The sequence below is a fragment of the Leopardus geoffroyi genome, chromosome D1, assembly GCF_018350155.1.
Source record: "Leopardus geoffroyi isolate Oge1 chromosome D1, O.geoffroyi_Oge1_pat1.0, whole genome shotgun sequence".
Lineage (NCBI taxonomy): Eukaryota > Metazoa > Chordata > Mammalia > Carnivora > Felidae > Leopardus > Leopardus geoffroyi.
In genome coordinates, this window is record NC_059329.1 from 63,692,495 (window position 1) to 63,711,087 (window position 18,593).

Sequence of the window (18,593 nt, forward strand, 5' to 3'; positions counted from 1 at the left end):
CTCTGGGTCAGGGATCCAGGAGTTAAGAATTCGGGCAAGAAATTCTAGGAATGAGGTCAAAATATGGCCCATCACAGTCAAAGATAAGGGGTCAGATCCTGGGAAGGACGTACCATTGTTGGGGTCAACACTGAAGCCCTCAGCAGGGGAAGCCAGGTGGTAGGAAATGTGACCATTGGCACCTGAGTCCTGGTCAGTAGCAGAGACGGAGAGAATGGCACTGCCTGGGGGTGTGTGTTCAAGCAGTGTCACCTGAGGGGTGAAGACAAGTGTTTATGGCCAAGCTTCCCAGCTCCCTACTGTCCACTCAGCCTATGTTCTAGAGCCTGATCCCATGAGCCCTGCTGGGCATCCATGCCAGCTTGAAGCCCATACTCAGTACTCAAACTTCCCACCTTCCTCCATTTCTGGGCACAGGATGAAGTACCTAGACACATTTCCTAGGACGTGGAAGACTGGTTTGAGACGGGACCCTCCCATCCTCAGGGCTCCATCCTCAGGTCAGTTCCAAGATCCAGCCCTCCCTCCCCCAGCTCAGACACTTCTAGCTGTGTCACTTCCTTCCAACGTCAACAACACTGGGCCCAGGTGTGGGGACATCTGGGGACATCAATACCTGGTAGAGGCTCTGCAAGAAGGCAGGTGCATTGTCATTGACATCCTCCACAAACACTGTGAGGTTAGCATGGCCCTCATGAGGCCCGTCATGTGCCAGCAGTTGCAGGTGGTAGCGGTCACGTTGCTCAAAGTCCAGGGGGCCCGTGAGTGAGAGGCGGCCTCCATAGCGACCTATGCTGAAGGGATCCTGGGGTCCAGATGGGCTCAGCACATACCACAGCACAGGTCCTGAGTCCACATCATTCCCTGTTACCTGTGCAATCTCTGAGCCCAAGAGCGTATCTGTAATACATAGGACATGTGTGTCTGGCATGGTCCCAGACACCCCTGGAGCCCCAGGGTAGGGTACAGTGCCACCCTACCACCCTTTGTACCTCTCACTTTACCCAGCCCTCACCTTCTGACACTCGGAGCTCCCAGGGCTGGGGGATGGTGGGGCGATTATCATTGGTGTCGATGACCATCACCGTCAGGGTAGCTGAGCCCACCAGGGCTGGGCTTCCTCGGTCTGTGGCCATCAGTACCAGTCTGGACACAGAGAACAAACAAGAGTGGGGCCTGGGGATAAGGGAGAACCATGGGCAGGGCTAAGAGGACACCCGACAGGCTAGAGGTCTGGGGGACTCAGGATGTGGCCTAGGAGTTGAGGGGGGGACAGGGCAGGGCTTGAAACTGGATGGACACAGGATGGGGTGTCAGGAGTCTACAGAGCCAGCCTTTACCGTGTTTCAGCCCATATCTCACGGTCCAGGATGGCTGTGGTAGTAATAGTGCCCGTGGCTGGGTCTACATGGAACAATCCCCGTGCTGGCTGGGATGCGGCCAGACTATAAGAGATCTGTCCACTGGGGCCTTGGTCCAGGTCATCTGCCTCCACCTGGTGGGAGGAGGAGGCTGCTGGCACTGAGCTGGCCACAGACATGTCCGGCCAGCCCTGCCCCCCATCTTCCCATCACACCCCACACCTGCAGCAAGGGTCCCTCCAGGGGCCTGGACTCAGGCAGGAAGGCCACGTAGTGGGGCCGCAGGAAGCGGGGAGCATTGTCATTGGTGTCTTGCAGGGTTAGGGTCAGCACAGAAAAGGCAAAGGCTCCCCCGCTCTCTGCTTGCAGGACCAGTCGCAGTCGTGGGCTTGCCTCGAAGTCCAGCCCCTCTGCTGAGCGAACTGTGATGGCTCCTGTGGGGGGCGGCAGAAAGCATCACGGATAGCTCTTGCTTGCCCTGGAGCCTGCCTTGCTGAGGCCCTTCTTCAAGGGTAGCCCCTCCACAACCAGAGCTTTCTCAGGCCCAGGAAGCTTCCCCAGGAGCCTGTTCCCTCACAGAGCCCCTGCTCCTGCCCCTTACCTGTACTAGGCTGGATGGAGAAAGTCCCTCTCTCATTCCCACTGAGAATGCTGTAGGTGATTGGTCCATTTGAGCCCCCTGCATGGACAGCCTTGGGGGAGACAATGGGAGTCCCTGCGGAGATGATGGTATTGGTTGGACAGTGAGCGCCAGACTAATGTCTCCACTAGGAGACATTTTTAGTAAGTAACCCCAGCTCATCCAGGGATACAAATCTGGGAGACATTATTGGGGACCCACCTGGGGGTGCATTCTCACGGAGCATGGCTTCACTACTAGCCCGAGGGAAGCGGGGTCCACGCTCAGACTCCCCCTGCAGCCCAACAATGACCACACCAGTGGCAGAGCGAGCTGGACGGCCAAGGTCGGTGGCCACGATGAAGAGGACACGATCCCGGGGACCCAGGGCTACAGGGGAGCGGGCCACACGTATTTCACCGGTGTAAGAGTCCACAGTGGTGCCAGGCGGTGGTGTGCCTGCCAGCCGGTACAGGATGGAGGCATTAGCACCAGCGTCACGGTCTTCAGCTCGCAGAGTGGCCAGAGGCAGGGTTGGGGTGCTGAGGCTGGGGCCTGGGCGGGGCAGACGCAGCCTTAGGGGACTGGTGGGGAAGGTGGGTGCGTGGTCATTGACATCACGGACTGTGATGGTGACAGGTACCGTGGTGCTCAGGGGCCCAGCTGCTGCACCATCCACTGCACTCACAGAAAAGGCATAGCTGGGACACTGTTCTCTGTCTAGAACTGTGGCTGTGCGCAATTCCCCAGAGCTGGGCTCCAGCAGGAAGGCTCCTGCTGCACCTGTACCCAGGTAGTAGGTCACACGGCCATTGGCCCCAGCATCAGGGTCATGAGCCTGTAGCTGCAGCAACAGGGTCCCTGCAGGTGCATCCTCAGGCACCTCCACAGAGTAGGCAGGCACAGGGAAGGCTGGAGCATGATCATTGGCATCCAGCACGGTCACTGTCACAAGTAGAGTGGCACTGAGAGCTGGCTGGCCTCCATCCCGGGCCTCTATCTGCAGCTGGAATGCTGGCTCCACCTCTCGGTCTAGTGGCCTCATGGTGCCAAATTCCCCAGAAGCTAGGTCTAGGATGAAGGCTCCTGATGGGTCCCCATCTGCAGAGAAGTACATGTGCATATAAACGTGTGAGTCCATGGGAATGGGGGTGATTTACAGGCAACAGCAAATAGGACAGAGTGGTGGGGAGAGAAACTGGGAGAAAGGCAGAGCAAAGAACCACAGAAGATAAAGGAAGATATGCTAAAGCAACCCTTCTCAGAGTGTGTTTGGAGACTCCTTCCAGGGAATATATAAGATCAAACTACTTTCATATCAATACTAAGACATTATATGCCTTTTAAATTCTTAGTATTTCACAAGTGTACAGCGGAATCCAAATACTACATGACATGTGATGACATCACTTGGATAGTTAATGGAATGTGTGCTTATGATTCTTACATCTTCTAGAGTATAGGCAAAAAGTTTAGAACATAAACATGTTTTCAGAGACTCAATTCGGTTTTTGCTGGCTTACCTTTAGTTACACCTGCTATAATCTTTGCAGTCTCATTGCTGTCCAGTAAATTATTTGAACCTCTAATACTTCTTTGTACTTATGCAGAAATATGGCAAGCAGTACTTCACTGGCTTGTTTTACAATAACATTTTAAAATTTTTCTCAAAAAAAAAATAAAAAACAAAAAATGGGGCGCCTGGGTGGCTCAGTCAGGTAAGCATCTGATTCTTGATTTTGGCTCAGGTCATGATCTCACAGTTTGTGAATTTGAGCCCCGCATCAGCCTCTGTGCTCACAGTGCAGAGTCTGCTTGGGATTCTGTCTCTCCTTCTCTCTCTGCCCCTCCCCTGTGCGCGTGCTCTCCCTCTCTCTCTCTCTCTCTCTCTCTCTCAAAATAAATAAACTTTAAAAAAATAATAAAAAATGGTTCTTAGCTTTAATGTCTAGTATAATAAGTATGTAACGTGTTTATTATAAATATGTATTTATGTATGTATTCATATATATGTATAATAATGTATCACATTATTATATCAATAAATATTGATATCACACAAACAAAAATGCTTAGAATTCTCAAAAACTAAGAATATTAAGAGTTACTGAAAGGAAAAATTTTGAGAACAAGTGCTCTACAGAGACAAGAAAAAAAAAGAAACAGGAAAATAAAGACAGAGACACAAAGAGAGATAAAGAACTGAAGAGGCATAGAAAGAGACACTCAGAAACACATATATACATGAATGAAAAAGTAGGAGACAAAGAGAAGGGAAAGGAAACCCAGACACACTGTGGCTGACATAAGCCAACAAGGAGTAGAACTGGGCAAGTGGGTGCTGGATGTGTGGGTGTGGGACAGTTCTCACCCAGGATGCGGTACTGCAGCTGCCCGTTGGCTCCCACATCTGGGTCAGAGGCCCGCAGCACAGTAAGGGTCTGGGGGTCCTGGCCCTCGGGCACCTCCAGGGAGAGGTGGGCACTCCCAAAGGTTGGGGCATGGTCATTCTCATCCTCCACGGCCACCCGCACTGTGACATGGGTCAAGAGTGGAGGCGAGCCCCTGTCTCGGGCATACACTGTGGGGAAGCAAAATCAATGAGATCTAGCCTGCTCCCATCCCATGGAGAAACCCATACCACACATCGTTCACACATGTTCACCAGGTGTATATATGAGCCAGAAAATGTCCATCTCTCCACACTCTGCAAGCACATGGGTGCCTACACATATACATGTACACATAAATATACAAGTCAGAAGATGTTTTTTTCCTTCTAATCTCCCAAACTTAGTGTATGCAAGATGTATCTTGGATGGGTAGTAGTGTGACAGAAAAGGCACTAAGTGAGATATCAAAAACGTGGGTTCAAGTCCCAGTTCTACCACTTCCAAGCTGTGTTAGCTTGCACAAGTCACCTAACCTCTCTGGTACAATCAATAGGTTTCTCTGTTAAATGGCCACAGTACAATCTGAGGGAATCCTAAAGAGCACAGCTGTGACATTATGTATTTGAGACTTCGTGTGATGACAATGGGGACAGTCTAGTAGTCAGATCACCTCGCAATCTGCCACAAGATGATCCAAAAATATAACAAGCTGTGCTGTAATAGGTGGAAGCTTCTAGAAGATACTTTGGGGCATCTACCCATGTAACACTGGCTGTTTATAACACCTCAGGCTTTTGGGGTCCTGTCAGTGTGTACCTGTTAAGTTGATCTCCTCCTGTTCTTCCCGGTCCAGGGCCCGAAGAGTTGTGAGAATTCCAGTCTCTGGGTCCAGGGAGAAGCTTTCACCAGAGATGCCTCCATAAGTCACTTGCCCATTGGCCCCTGAAGAAGGGCAGCAAGGAGGGGGGTCAGAGGGTAAATACACCTTTTCCTTCCAGATGTACCTCTCTCCACTCATCCCCTCAGGTCTTACCCAGGTCTGGGTCGGTCGCCCGCAGAGTGAGCAGAGAAGTGCCAGGCGGGCTGTTCTCACGCAAGAGGACGCTGTACTCTTGCTGCTGGAAAGCGGGTGCCTCGTCGTTGACGTCAGCAACACTGACAGTCAGGAGCTGCGTGGCTGAGCGCGGAGGGGAGCCGTGGTCGGAGGCCACCACCGTCAGTACGTGCTCAGCTCGCTGTTCGCGGTCCAGAGACCGCACCACCGACAGCGCTCCTAGGTGAGCGGGTAGGGCAGGTTGGAAGCAAACCTCAACATTCCCTCCAAATCAGCACCCTCCCTCGTCCCAATCTCTGCGCCCAACTCACCGGTGCTGGAATGTAGCCGGAAGTAGCCGTCCCCACCAGCTGCCAGGCGATAGGACACGCGTGCGGCCTCGCCCAGGTCCGGGTCCCGCGCTACCACGTGCAGCGCCGCGGGGCCGGGCGGCTGATCCTCGGGGATGCGCACACGTGAAGGGGAGGCGAACACCGGCGCGTTGTCATTCTCATCTGTGACAAAGACGCGCGCAGAAACGCGCGCTGCGCGGCGGCGGCTGGCGTTGGCGGGCCTGTCGGTGGCTTCCACGAGCAGCAGCAGGGCAGGTGTGGTCTCCCGGTCCAAGCCTCGCGGTGCGCTGAGCGCCCCGGTGCGCGCGTCCAAGCGCAGCGCAGGCACGGGCGGCTCCTGGCGCAGCAGACGGTAGCGAACATCGCTGTTAGGGCCCGGGCCGTCGGCGTCCGAGGCGCGGAAGGTGTACAGCGCCGCGCCAGGATCCGGGTTCTCCGGCAGCGCCAGAGCCAGCGGGTCGCGCGCAAAGGCTGGCGCGTGCTCGTTCTCGTCCTGCACGCGCACCTGCACGCGCAGCAGCCGCGCGCCCGCGCCTCCCGGGCCCTCAGCGCGCACAGTGAGAGCGCGCCACGCCGGGCCTGCCTCAAAGTCCAGGGGCCGGGCCAAGTACAAGCGCCCTGAGGCCGCGTCCAGCGCGAAGGTGCCCTCCGGGTCGGCGCCGCCCACCAGAGTGTAGGTGAGTGCGCCCACCCCCGCCAGCTCTGGCGACGCCACGGAACCCAACAGGGATCCGGGCTGCATCCCCTCCGCTGCTGTCACCGTCAGCACGACGGGCACCGGAGCCGCTGGGTCTGGCTCTGAGGGATCCGGTGGGGGCTCAGCCGAGCGAACTGATGGAAGCACCTGTTGTGGACAGAGGAGGAAGGACAGAATCAAGGGGAGCCAAGTTAAAGGGGTCTGGGCTGGCCTGCTGGGTAGCTGGTAGGGCAGTAGGAGTAGACTGACTAGAGGGCACAAGGACTCCATGAAAGCGTGGCTCTTGGAGGGAGCTCATAGTGGTGGCCAAGGAGAAGTAAACAGATTTAAGGAAGAGCAGCCTTACTTGCACCAGCAGCTGGAGGCTGGAGCTCCTAGGGGGGCTGCCTTGGTCGTGAGCGCTCAAAGTCAGCACATAGTGCGGCCGCTCTGCTCGGATCAGGGGTGCAGCAGTGAGCAGCTCCCCCAAGTGAGGGTGCAGAGAGAAGAGCTCTGAGCCAGGACCTGGGGACAGGTATACGAAGGGTGAGGGCATGAGTCCCAGAGCTGGGGAGGTCATGCCATCACCCACCAACTCCCTTCTCTCCACGTCTCCCCCACCATACCAGTTAGTGTGTACAGGATGGTGCCATTCTCCCCCTCGTCTGGATCTTTGGCCTGCAGAGTCGTCACCAGTGTTCCTGGAGGCACTCGATCTGGTACCTGTGGGGACACACAGTTCACCTACAGCTGTGTCCTTCCTTGTGTTCTTGAGTCAAGTTTCCCTCACCTGAGACATCTCAGAGTCAAGTCCCCCTCACCTGAATGCAGGCAGAGCCCCTTTTCTGCTCTCACACCTGTTCCAAGAGCCAGTCTCTCTGATCTACACCTACAGCTCTGTGGGGAGATGACCCCCCACCCCATTGCCTCTCACACTTCTTCAGGGCAGGGTCCTGCCACTTCACATACCTGTATAGGGAGGCCGCCGCCAGCAGCCCCTGAAGCCTGCAGGAAGGTAGGGCTGTTGTCGTTGAGGTCGAGCACTGCGATGTGCACGGTGCCTGTGGTACTACGGGGTGGGTTCCCCCCATCCTGCACCTGCACCAGGAGCTGGTAGCTGCTCTGCCGCTCTCGGTCCAGGGTTTGGAGTGTGGTCATTTCTCCTGGGAGTGCAGGATAAGGGTCATGTATGGGCACAGCCTGAGGCCTGCAGCTGAGAAGCTGGGGTTTAGGGAGTGTGGGAGGGAATGCCAGGGTGAAAGTCCAGGCTGAGTCCTGGTCCTCTTGGCAGGGGTCTGGGAATTCTGTCTGGGTATTCACCAGTCTGAGGATGAGGCTATGAGATCTCAGAATTTGGGCCCCAGTGCTCACCAGTCTGGGGGTGGATGCGGAAGGCCTTGCTGTCTTCTGACAGCTGTCGCAGGCTGTAGGTCAGACGTCCGTTGGGTCCTGAGTCTCGGTCAGTGGCAAAGACCCGGCCCACGCTGGTCCCTGGGGGCTGGTTCTCAGCCACAGCCAGGAAGGTGGGCTCCTCAGACAAGCGGGGACTGTGGTCATTCTGGTTGAGGATGCTGACCCTCACGGTGGCTGTGCCTGTCTGCTGCCCCAACTCAGCTTTGGACCCAGACACTGCCATTACCTTCAGTGTGTACAACTCCTGGGCCTCACGGTCCAGTGCTGCTCGCACCCATAGCCAACCACTCTGTGGTTCCAGGCCAAAGGGGCTACTTGGCCCATCTGCTGCAAGGTGATAAGTGATGGGGCCCCCATCTGGTGCTTGAGCTTGCACTTGCAGGACCTGAGTTCCAGGGGTGGTGCCTGAGGGCAGGTCCACACGGTAGATGGGGCTGTCAAAATGAGGAGCCAGCCCACGGGTCGCCGAGTCTTGTACCACTACCCGTAGTCGGAAGTGGCTGGTGCGGGGTGGGGAGCCTCCATCCCGGGCCTCCAGCTCCAGCTCATGCGCTGGCCCCCCTGGAGGCCCCAGAGGTCTCATAAGCCGTACATGGCCTGTCGTGGGGTCCACAGTGAAGGCCCCACCACCCCCAGCTAGCAGGGTAAAGGTGACTCGACCGTTAACGCCTGCATCAGGGTCCAGAGCCCGAAGTGTATAGATGGGGGTCCCTGGGGCAGTGCTTGGTGGCAGCAACACTGTGTCTTCAGGTGCAGGGAAGGCAGGGGAGTTGTCATTCACATCATCCAGCAGCACACGCACCCGAGCCATTGAAAAAGCTGGGGGCACTCCACTGCCTGCCCGCACCTCCAGCTCCAGCACCGGTCCCAGCAGCTCCCGGTCCAGAGGGCGAAGTGTTTGTAACAGCCCCGAGGCCCCATCTAAAGAGAAGAGTCCTCGGGGATCCCCACCTGATAAGGCAAGGGTCACAGACCCCAAGCGACCTGAGGAGAGGAGAGAGGAGTCAGGAAAGAGATGGGACGCATCTAACGAGTTGGGGCCCAGACTCTGATCCCAAGGAGGGAGAAGCACTGTCCACACCTGTGTCTTTCAAACTACTGGGACATTCATGTGCGTGGGGATGAAGCAGAGGGCCTGCACTGTGCCCAGGGAGGTGCTGGGGTTGTAACCTGTGTGTTATCTGTGCTGTGATACTCTAGGGTACTTTGAGATGGGTTATGTTGGTGTGTCTGGGTACAGCACCAAATGGGTATAATGATAAATGATACCTGGTGGGTTGCGTGCCTGGACTACGCCGACACTGGTGCCTGGCGCCACATCCTCTGGCACGGAAAAGACATACTGTAGTTGCTCAAATACAGGTGGTACAGGGGTTCCAGGCACAATGCTGATGTTGACTCGGGCACTGGGCTCTGCCTGCAGGCCACCTCCATCCTGGGCCCCAATCTCCAGCTGCACCACAGAGTTGGCCCGTCTGGCCAAGGGCCAGGCTACTGTCAACAGCCCTGGGAGAAGGGATAGAAGCACTGACGTATAAGGAAACAGAATAGAAGTAAAAAGGTTATGGGAGAGGGGGCAATACTTCATGTAAGCAGGTGGGGAGAGGGGTCCGGGGGCAAGGCCTGGGAATGGGAGGATCCTCACCTGAGTGCTCGTCCAAGGCAAAGAGTGGGGGGTTATTGCCAGCCAGGATGTAGTAGGAGAGTCGCCCATGGGGCCCCTGATCAGGGTCATGGGCACGCACCCTCAGCACAGCTGTGCCTGGTGTACTCTGGGCACTCAGACTGGCAGCATACTCCCGTGGATAAAACTGAGGTGGGTTGTCATTCTCGTCTGACACAAACACCTTCACGTATACCATGGACTTGAGGCCTCCCTAGGGAGACATGCAGCCATAAGTCAGGTGGACCTTGTCTGGCTCTGGTGAATGCCCTATTCCAACACCCAGCCTACCCATGGTCTGCCCACTCACCCCATCCACAGCTGTCACTGTGAAGTCGAAGCTCGAGGGCCCCTGATCTCGGTCTAGGATCCGGGTCGTGCACACATCACCACTCTGGGCATCAATGCGGAACGGGGGAGACCCTGAGGCCCCAAGTCCAGCACCCAAGGAATAGGAGAGGAGGCCAAATGGGCCACTGTCTGCATCTGTGGCTGTCACCTGGGGAGAGGCTGGGGTGAGTGATGTCCATCTTGTTGACCAGAAGAGCCAGAGTTAAGTGGCAATTAGAAGAAGCAGGCCCTGGGCCAACTGGGAGCCAGGGTCTTTGGATGGTGGACACATACAGGGGACTAATAGGACATGGGCCAAAACCCAACTACATCTCAAACCTCACCAACTCATTTAGGTTCCTGTGAGCCTCTGATCACAACATTTTTGTCAGCTGGTCAATACATAGCCTTGTTTTATGCATGTTTTTGTTTAAAGACACCTATGTAATATATTTTGTTGATTCATTAACACTGAATTCATGGCCAATGGCACTATAAATCATATCTGAATGAAGCTTATCTAACATACTAATTTTCTTCATAAGGCACATCACAGCCCTCCTGTGCTTAGGAACACCAGACAGCACTTCAGCACTACACTTGGGGACCATTTTAAACAGCAAAATCACCAAACAAAGAGGACAAAAATGCAAAAAATGTGGCACCAAATAGACCACAAAAAGGACCCTTGTTTACAGTATGAGCTGAAATATGAAGGCAGAGCATTGCTTGGAATGTGCACATCAGGCCACTTGAATTTTTCATCATTCTGCACATGTCCAGAAATGTCTGCAAAAGCTCCATAAGTATTGTTTTGGGGGTTAGAAATAAATTTTAGAGAGTCTGCAAATTCACAAATGCAGAATCTGCAAACGATGAGGTCTAAGTGCACTGACAAAGGAGAGTGCTTGGGCTATGACTGCAAATTCCAGGTGGGTCACAGGGAGTTAATAACTGTCACCAAGTCTCATAATCACTCTGAGCAGAGAACTAGCTGACTGATGCACCTACTGGGACTGATGTTCTAGCCCTGCATTTTCTGGAGTTTGGCCATTCCAGAGCAGGGTTTGATTGATACTGGAATCTAATCGCTGGAGGGATCGGGGTCTGCTCTGTGGATTTATGGATGTGGCTCACGCACCTGTGGGATCCACTGCCTCTCAAGCCAACCTTGTTGGAAGTGAGAGAGGGAGAATTGCAAGTCCATGGGGCATCAAGGGCATTATGTCCAGGAGGCTCCACAAAACCAAGAAGTAGGGGAAGGCTTTCCTGGTTAATTCTTGGGCATCTCCTAGACTGGCTCAGGAAAAGGTAAACTATTGGACACCAATGTCAGGAGCCTCTGAACATTTCAGAAGCAGAGCAGCAGGAGACACCATTCCAAAAGCCTCTGAGCCTAGGACAGGGCCAGGCACACAGTATGTACTCTCTATATATTTGTTGAATGAGCAAACAGATATTCTGATTGCCTTTACAACAAAAACCTCCTTCAAACTAAGTTTTATACATTGGGTGCACATTAGACCCCCAACAGTGTGTTAGCTGGTGTTGACTGCTGTAGCCTGTGACAAAGTATTCTCTGTGTGTACAAGGGTCTTAGGGTCACGGTATGCTGTAAGAGGAAGCTTGAGAGTTCCCTTTTCGTAGCCAGAAAATGCTCCTCAGAAAGGAGGCTAGCCAAGGACTTCTGATTGTTGCCCAGGCCCTTGACAGAAGTGATTTGTGGCACTGTTTACCCTCCGGAGAGACCCTGCCATGGCTGAACCCTGGAAAACAGCTCCTGCTCTAACTCTTTACTGTGGCTGTGGGCCCAGATATCCCAGGAGACAAACATCCCCCTGCATCAATCCAGGCGGGCTGCAGCACAGCTGCTGCATCATCTCCAGAAGCTGTTAAAGACCTTTGCCCTCTGACTCCCTGCAGGAAGAAAGCAATAAATAGTGGTCAGGGGAAGTTGTCAGGAAGTGACCCCAAAAGGCATACAGGCCACTGACTGGAAATGACCAAGGCAGAAGTGAATTTCCCAGCCTGTGCAGCTCCAGCTCAGAGGCTCCACTGCAAATGCAGTTTCTCTTCTCAGCAGGCGCTCAGCCCTGCGTCCCAGCCCAACCTTGGTCAGCCCCCTCTCCCACTTAGCTCTCCTTTAATCCCCACCCGCCCTTAGCTCTCATCGAATGCACTACTTCAAGGAGGAAGTAAACACCCTTATCTGTGAATTTTCTGAAGTTCCTACCAGACCACAAACTTACTGCATCCACCCCACCCTGACCTCCCTCCCAGGTGTCTCCCATTTCTCCTTCTGCTGCCTCCCCCTCCACAGACTCCTCCGCCTCCCCTTTCCCTGACTGTTCTCACACATTTGCTCCCTGGGATCTCTCCCTGGCCTTCTCACTCATGCTCCCTCAGGACCTTCTCTTCCATTTTCTGTGGCTTTGACCATCATCTGCACTTTGACCTGGACCACTCTTCTGAGCTCCAAACCTGCACATCGATGCCTGCTCAATATCTCCACTTGGATGTCCCAAGTGGCACCTTAAATCCAATGTGTCTAAAACTAAACTCATGATCATTCCAACCCCTCTCTAATGACTCTTCCATCCAGGCAGTTGTTCAAGCCAGAAATCTGTTTTTCCCTTTTTCTCTCCTGGTATATCAATCAACTAGGGACTAAGTAAATCCTCATTATCTCTCCTATTTGTCTATTCCTCTCCGTCATCATTATCACTGTCCTGATTTAGGCCTGAGCCATCTCTCCCCTGGACTATTGTGATTCCCTTCTCATAGGTGCCTGAGCCTCCAATCCATCTTCTACACCAGGACTTCTCATCCTTGGCACAACTGGCATTTTGGATCAGATAATCCTTTGTTGTGTGCTGTCCTGTGCATTACAGGATGTTTGACAGCATCCCTGGCCTCTGTGCGCTAGATGTCAGTAGCATCACACCACTTGTGACATTCATGTGTCAGAATGAAATGTCTGTAGACATAGCCTGATGTCCCCTCCAGAGGGCAAAATCATGCCCAGTTGTGAACCGCTGTTCTATACTGACTACCAAAAGCATCTTTTGAGAAAGCAAATATGATATTACCCTTCCACTTGAAAATCTTTAATGTTCTCCAAAGAAAAGTGCTCAAACCCTTTGGCTTGGCTTGACTCCTCACTGTCTGGCCTACCTGCACAGTCTCCCTCCCAGTCTCCCATCCCAAACCTTAACCTCCAGAGACACTGAGCCACTTGTAGGCCTCTGAACAAGTCAGGCTCTCCCACTGCTCTGTGCATGTGTGTCACTTGTGCCTGGACCACCGCCCTACACTCCCCACTGTCTGGTCTCCTCACCAACTGCTGCTCATCCTGTAAGTCTCAGCTTGAGGCTCACCTCTTTTGGGATGCATTCATACTGCCTGTCTACCTCACATAAGACCCCATCATGGAGGTTTACTTATTGCAGTACAACTACTTCTTTGCACATGAATCTCCACTCTAGACTATAAACTCCATGAAGCAGGGGGCGGGGCGAATGACTCATTCATGACTGTATTCTGTGTCCCTAATGCAATGACTTGCACATGGTAGATATTTGATAAATGTATACTGAGTGAATTGAATATTAAGACTTCTTGTCTTAATATTCAGATATGAACAGGTATGAACACTCGGTGATCATTTTTAACTCCCACCTCCCTATAGTTATGAATAGTAAAAACTCCAGGAAACCCCTTGGAGAGTTACCCTCTTGCTTCAGGCACTAATGAGGAGGAAAAAGTTTGGAAGTCATCACCCATTGGTCCGAGGCCAAGAGGGAGAGTAAACACATGGGAGAGTGGGTGGGAGCTGGACAGCAGCAGGCAGGCAAATACCCAGAGTCTGGCCAGAGGCAAGGCATCAGCTGGATCTAGGCACTGGCCTGAAGTCTAGGCCCTGAGAAGATGCGCAAGGGTCTGGTGAACTTCTGAGATGTAAAGACTTCAAGCACTAGTCTCCTAAGACGCCTCGCTACCTCCTGTTTCCTCTCTTGCATACTCCATATTCCATGATGCAGCCAAAGCAATCGTTTCAAAAGGCATACCAGATTTGCTTACAGCCCCTCTTTGGCCCCCTGTGATTTTTAAAACAAAGTCAAAGCTTGCAATCTGGTCCCTGTCTACTATTTTGTCTCATCTCTCTGCAACTCTTACCAGCATAGTTGGGGCCAACCTGAACAATGCAGTCACCTGAACACGTCACAGTGTTCTGCGGCTCTCTCTGTAGGCCTGGAATCCACAGCCACATACTCTGTATGATCCATTCGGCCAAGTCTCACTGGTTCTTCAAAGGCCCCTTCCTCTGGGCTTCCACAGCACCTCATATGCCATCTGACACAGCACTAGTTACTAGTGTGTCTCCCTATCTAGACTGGGACCTGCCTGGGAACAAGACCGTGCTCTTTCTTTCTTCCTTGGGACCAGCACAGTGCCAAGCTTATAGCGGGTTAAGTTAATTCTTGAATATATCACCTACACACTGATCTAATCCATCCTTCACCCTTAAAGCAAGTTAGCTCCCTAAAAACACAATCTGTAGGAAGGAAGGAGGGAGGGAGGGATGAAGAGGATTTTTAGGGTGGTGAAACTACTCTGCATTAATACTATAATGCATGTTGTTATATGTGTCCATTATACACATATACATTATACATTTGTCCAAACCTATACAATGCACAACACCAGGAGTGAACCCTAATGTAAACCATTTTTGGGGATTTGGGGTGATAATGTGTCAGTGTACGTTCATCAGTTGTAACAAATGAACCACTCTGGTTGGGGAGGGTATATGAATGGGGACAGAGAGTATATTTGAAATCTTTGCTCTCAACTCAATTTTGCTGTGGATCTAAAATTGCTCCCAAAAAGTAGTCTTTAAAAAACAAAAACAATGGGGCCTGCGTGGCTCAGTCAGTTAAATATCGACTCTTGGTTTCAGCTCAGGTCATGATCTCATGGTACACAGATTCAAGCCCCCTGTCGGGCTCTGCACTGATAGTGTGGAATCCCTGTTTGGGATTCTCTCTCTCTCTCTCTCCCTCTCCCTCTCTCTCTCTCTCTCTCTTCTCCTTCCCTGATCTCTCTCTCTCAAAACAAATAAAAAAATATTAAAAAAAAAAAAAAAACACAATATGATCACACCCTCTTCTGGCTCAAAGAAGTTCAGTGACCTCCTTTGCCTTCCAAGTAAAGTCCTAATCTTACCTCACGGCTTGGTGTCCAAGGACTTCTGCAATCTGGCCTTGGCCTGCCTCTTTAGTTTCATGCCCCCTCTGTCTCCTCCAGGCCTGACTCACAAGCACTCTATGGCTTCCAGAGTCTGTCCAGGGCTCTCACCTCCTCCTCTGAGAGGCCTTCCTGCTCTGGATATTGGGATCTCATTAATACTTCTTGTTATCTTGTGCCTGAGCCCAAATGTCTCATCAAGGCTCAGCTCCAGGGAGAGGGATGGGGATTTCTTCCAGCAGAGCACAGCACTGGACAAGGGCTCCATAAGTACTGGCATCCCCTTAGGGGAACAGGAACCACATGGGTGTACAGAATCTCCATCTCTGCCTTTCAGAACAGCTTTGAGATTTGATAGAGTTTCTCTCACCTCTTGACACCACAGGACACTTTTTCTCTTGATCCAATCTTAATTCTCTCAACTGCCTCACCTGGCCCAGCCCTCAAACCCTGCTTTCTCATCTTGTCGTTAGCCCTCACACTCTGCACAGACTTTGGAGCTCACAGGATAGGACCAAACCCTCTGACATAAGTCACCATAAACAGATGCACCTGCAAGGCTTGGTTTCTGTTCTGAGGTCCCCTGTGACCCTTTCATCCATTCCTGCCCACAGCAACATCCCGCTGTGTGCGGGACTTACCCACCTGCAGGAAACAGGTTCCAGGCTGGGTGCCCTCAGGCAGTGAGGCATTGTAGAAAGTCCTCTGGAACTGGGGCTCGTTATCATTCACATCTTGCAGGGCCACACTGACTGTGGCGGAGGAGGCGAGAGGAGGCAAGCCCCCATCTGTGGCCACCACAATCAGCTGTGGCTGAGGTTCCAATTCATAGTCCAGCGAGGCAGCCGTGGTAATAATGCCTGATGTGGGGTCGATGGAGAACCAGCGGGTGTGAGCTCCAGGGGCCAGGCTATAGGTGACCTGACCATTAGTGCCCTGATCAGGATCCCGGGCTGTCACTCGCACCACAAAGCTGCCAGGCAGTGCAACTTCAGGAAGGGGCTCAGGTCGGTAGAGCTGACGGTCAAAGGTAGGCGCATTATCATTGACATCAGTGACATGCAGCACAAAGGTAGCCTCGGCCCGCAGTGGGGGTGAGCCTGAGTCTGTGGCAGTAACCCGCAAGTTATAGGCATCCCTCTCCTCCCGATCCAGCTGCCTAGCTACGCACACCAGGTAGATGACACTGTCCTGAGTGCTTAGGGCAAAATGGCCCTCTCCACCCTCCAGGGAAACATTGACATGAGCAAAGTCACCATCATCTGGGTCTGACACAGAGATGCGAGCAACGAGCTGGCCAGGTGGGGCAGCCTCAGACACTCGTGGGGAGCCATCTGCACTCAGGAAGATGACAGTCATGGAGGGCTGATTGTCATTGGCATCTCGCACATGCACAGTCACAAAGGCTGAGCCCAGCTCAGGGTGAGCCCCGCCATCCCGCGCCTGCACCACCAGTTCATGGACCCGCCGTTGCTCAAAGTCCAGTGGCCGCTCCAGCCGCAGCAGTCCTGTGTGTGCGTCAATGGAGAAGGGTCCATCACCCTCGCTCTGCCTCCGGTTGATCTCATAAGTCACAGCCCCATTGGCACCAGCATCGGCATCAGATGCATACACCTGCAAGACAGGACTTCCAGGGGCTAGGCTCTCAGACACCACAGCGTGATAGCGGCTCTGATTGAAAGCTGGGGCATGGTCATTGATGTCCAGCAGTGTCACATCCAGCAGGGCCTGGGCCCTCCTCGGGGGTGAACCGCCATCATAGGCCTCCAGTTGCAGCATATAGTGTGAGCGGTTCTCTCGGTCCAGCTCCCCAGTAACTACCAGTTCTGGCACTGGGGCCCCATCTGGACCAGGACGTGTCTCCAGCTGGAAGGTCTCTCCAGCCCCATCACCAGATAGTGCATAGCCCTGGGTTCCTAGGCGGCCAGCATCTGCATCACGAGCAGGCTCCAGCGGGTAGCGGGTGCCAAGAGCTGTATGCTCAGGTATCTGCAGGGCAGCCCGAGCCTGCGGGAAGGCTGGAGCATGGTCATTGATGTCAGCCACTCGCACAGTAACTTCTACGGTGGCACCGTCAGGAGTCACTGCGGTGAATCGGTAGCGATCTCGCCGCTCACGATCCAAGACACGGGCTGTACGGACCACTCCACTGTGTTCATCGATGGCCAGGTCTGTGCCCACCCCGCTGCCCTCTTGGGCGGAGATGAAGTACATGGGAGGTGCTGCTGTGCCTGGTGGAAGCCCTGCACTGATGTCCCCAATCAATGTGCCTGCCGGTTGCTCCTCATCAATCTGTAGGTCTAAGCTCCCGGCCTGACCCCAGGCGCCTGACACTCTGGCTCCCAGCAGCAGCAGCAGCAGCAGTGGTAGCAGGGGGAGGTGCCTGGAGCTCTGCATGCCAGTGCAGGAAGGCGCAATGCCCGGCTCCTTCTGCATGACAGGGGCGATCCAGTTGTGACTTGGGCTCCAGCTCTGGGCCAGGCTCTGGGCCCAGCTTGATCTCAGGTTTTGGATCAGGTCCAGCTTGGACCCTGGCTCCAGCTCGGGCTCCCTGACCTGGGAGAAAAGCAGAAGGAAAAAAGTCATGATTGGGGAGGTGGGGAACGGAATCAATGGTCCAGGGAGACTGGGACCTAAGCCACAGCAACACTGAGGCATGTTCAGCCCTGCCGTAGGGCATTTGTGCTGTTGCACACCCATCTTGAGTCCAAGAAGTGCCTGTTTCAGAACTCCTCAGGACCTGCTCCAGTCTTTCCCTGGCAGCTTGCCATCCCACCCTAACCCTCCTCCCCCAGCAGACTGTTTTGTTCCTATTGTCCAGGTCTCAATGCCCTTGGACTCCCTTCCTTTCATCTCTGGACTTAAAAATATGGGCAATCCTTTCTTATTTTTCTTCTCATTCAGGACTAATATCTCAATAACCATGTGTTTTTGGTAACTCACCTTCAATCATCACCTTTTGGAGACTTCTGTCAGCATTTAAATATGTTGAAGACTTTCCTATTTTATTTTATTTTATTTTATCAATTGATTATTTTAGAGAGAGAAAGAGCCCAAGCAGGGGAGAGGCACAGAGTGAGAGACACAGAGAATCTTAAGCAGGCTGGAGCCTGATGCAGGGCTCAATCCCATGACCCTGGGATCATGCCCTGAGCTGAAATTAAGAGTCGGACACTCAGCCGTGTGTTGTGCATTGTATAGGTTTGGACAAATGTATAATGTATATGTGTATAATGGACATATATAACAACATGCATTATAGTATTAATGCAGAGTAGTTTCACCACCCTAAAAATCCTCTTCATCCCTCCCTCCCTCCTTCCTTCCTACAGATTGTGTTTTTAGGGAGCTAACTTGCTTTAAGGGTGAAGGATGGATTAGATCAGTGTGTAGGTGATATATTCAAGAATTAACTTAACCCGCTATAAGCTTGGCACTGTGCTGGTCCCAAGGAAGAAAGAAAGAGCATGGTCTTGTTCCCAGGCAGGTCCCAGTCTAGATAGGG

At 53.1% G+C, this 18,593-nt stretch overlaps 1 protein-coding gene across 1 annotated transcript in view; it reads right to left on the reverse strand.

The window, feature by feature from the left end:
* The window catches only part of DCHS1 (dachsous cadherin-related 1), a 34,050-nt gene that overhangs the window by 3,295 nt on the left and 12,162 nt on the right, over positions 1-18,593 (reverse strand). Inside the window, exons 2-20 of the mRNA XM_045484337.1 lie at positions 15,734-17,644; positions 9,822-10,010; positions 9,494-9,725; positions 9,118-9,354; positions 7,807-8,832; positions 7,405-7,598; positions 7,062-7,158; positions 6,803-6,960; positions 5,739-6,603; positions 5,407-5,646; positions 5,190-5,315; positions 4,352-4,561; positions 2,203-3,081; positions 1,963-2,076; positions 1,584-1,795; positions 1,341-1,495; positions 1,016-1,146; positions 617-900; positions 114-252 (exon numbers count right to left, since the gene is read on the reverse strand). Coding sequence (XP_045340293.1) covers positions 114-252; positions 617-900; positions 1,016-1,146; positions 1,341-1,495; positions 1,584-1,795; positions 1,963-2,076; positions 2,203-3,081; positions 4,352-4,561; positions 5,190-5,315; positions 5,407-5,646; positions 5,739-6,603; positions 6,803-6,960; positions 7,062-7,158; positions 7,405-7,598; positions 7,807-8,832; positions 9,118-9,354; positions 9,494-9,725; positions 9,822-10,010; positions 15,734-17,524 — 7,279 coding nt within the window. The 5' untranslated portion in view covers positions 17,525-17,644. The remainder of the gene's footprint in view (positions 1-113; positions 253-616; positions 901-1,015; positions 1,147-1,340; positions 1,496-1,583; positions 1,796-1,962; positions 2,077-2,202; positions 3,082-4,351; positions 4,562-5,189; positions 5,316-5,406; positions 5,647-5,738; positions 6,604-6,802; positions 6,961-7,061; positions 7,159-7,404; positions 7,599-7,806; positions 8,833-9,117; positions 9,355-9,493; positions 9,726-9,821; positions 10,011-15,733; positions 17,645-18,593) is intronic.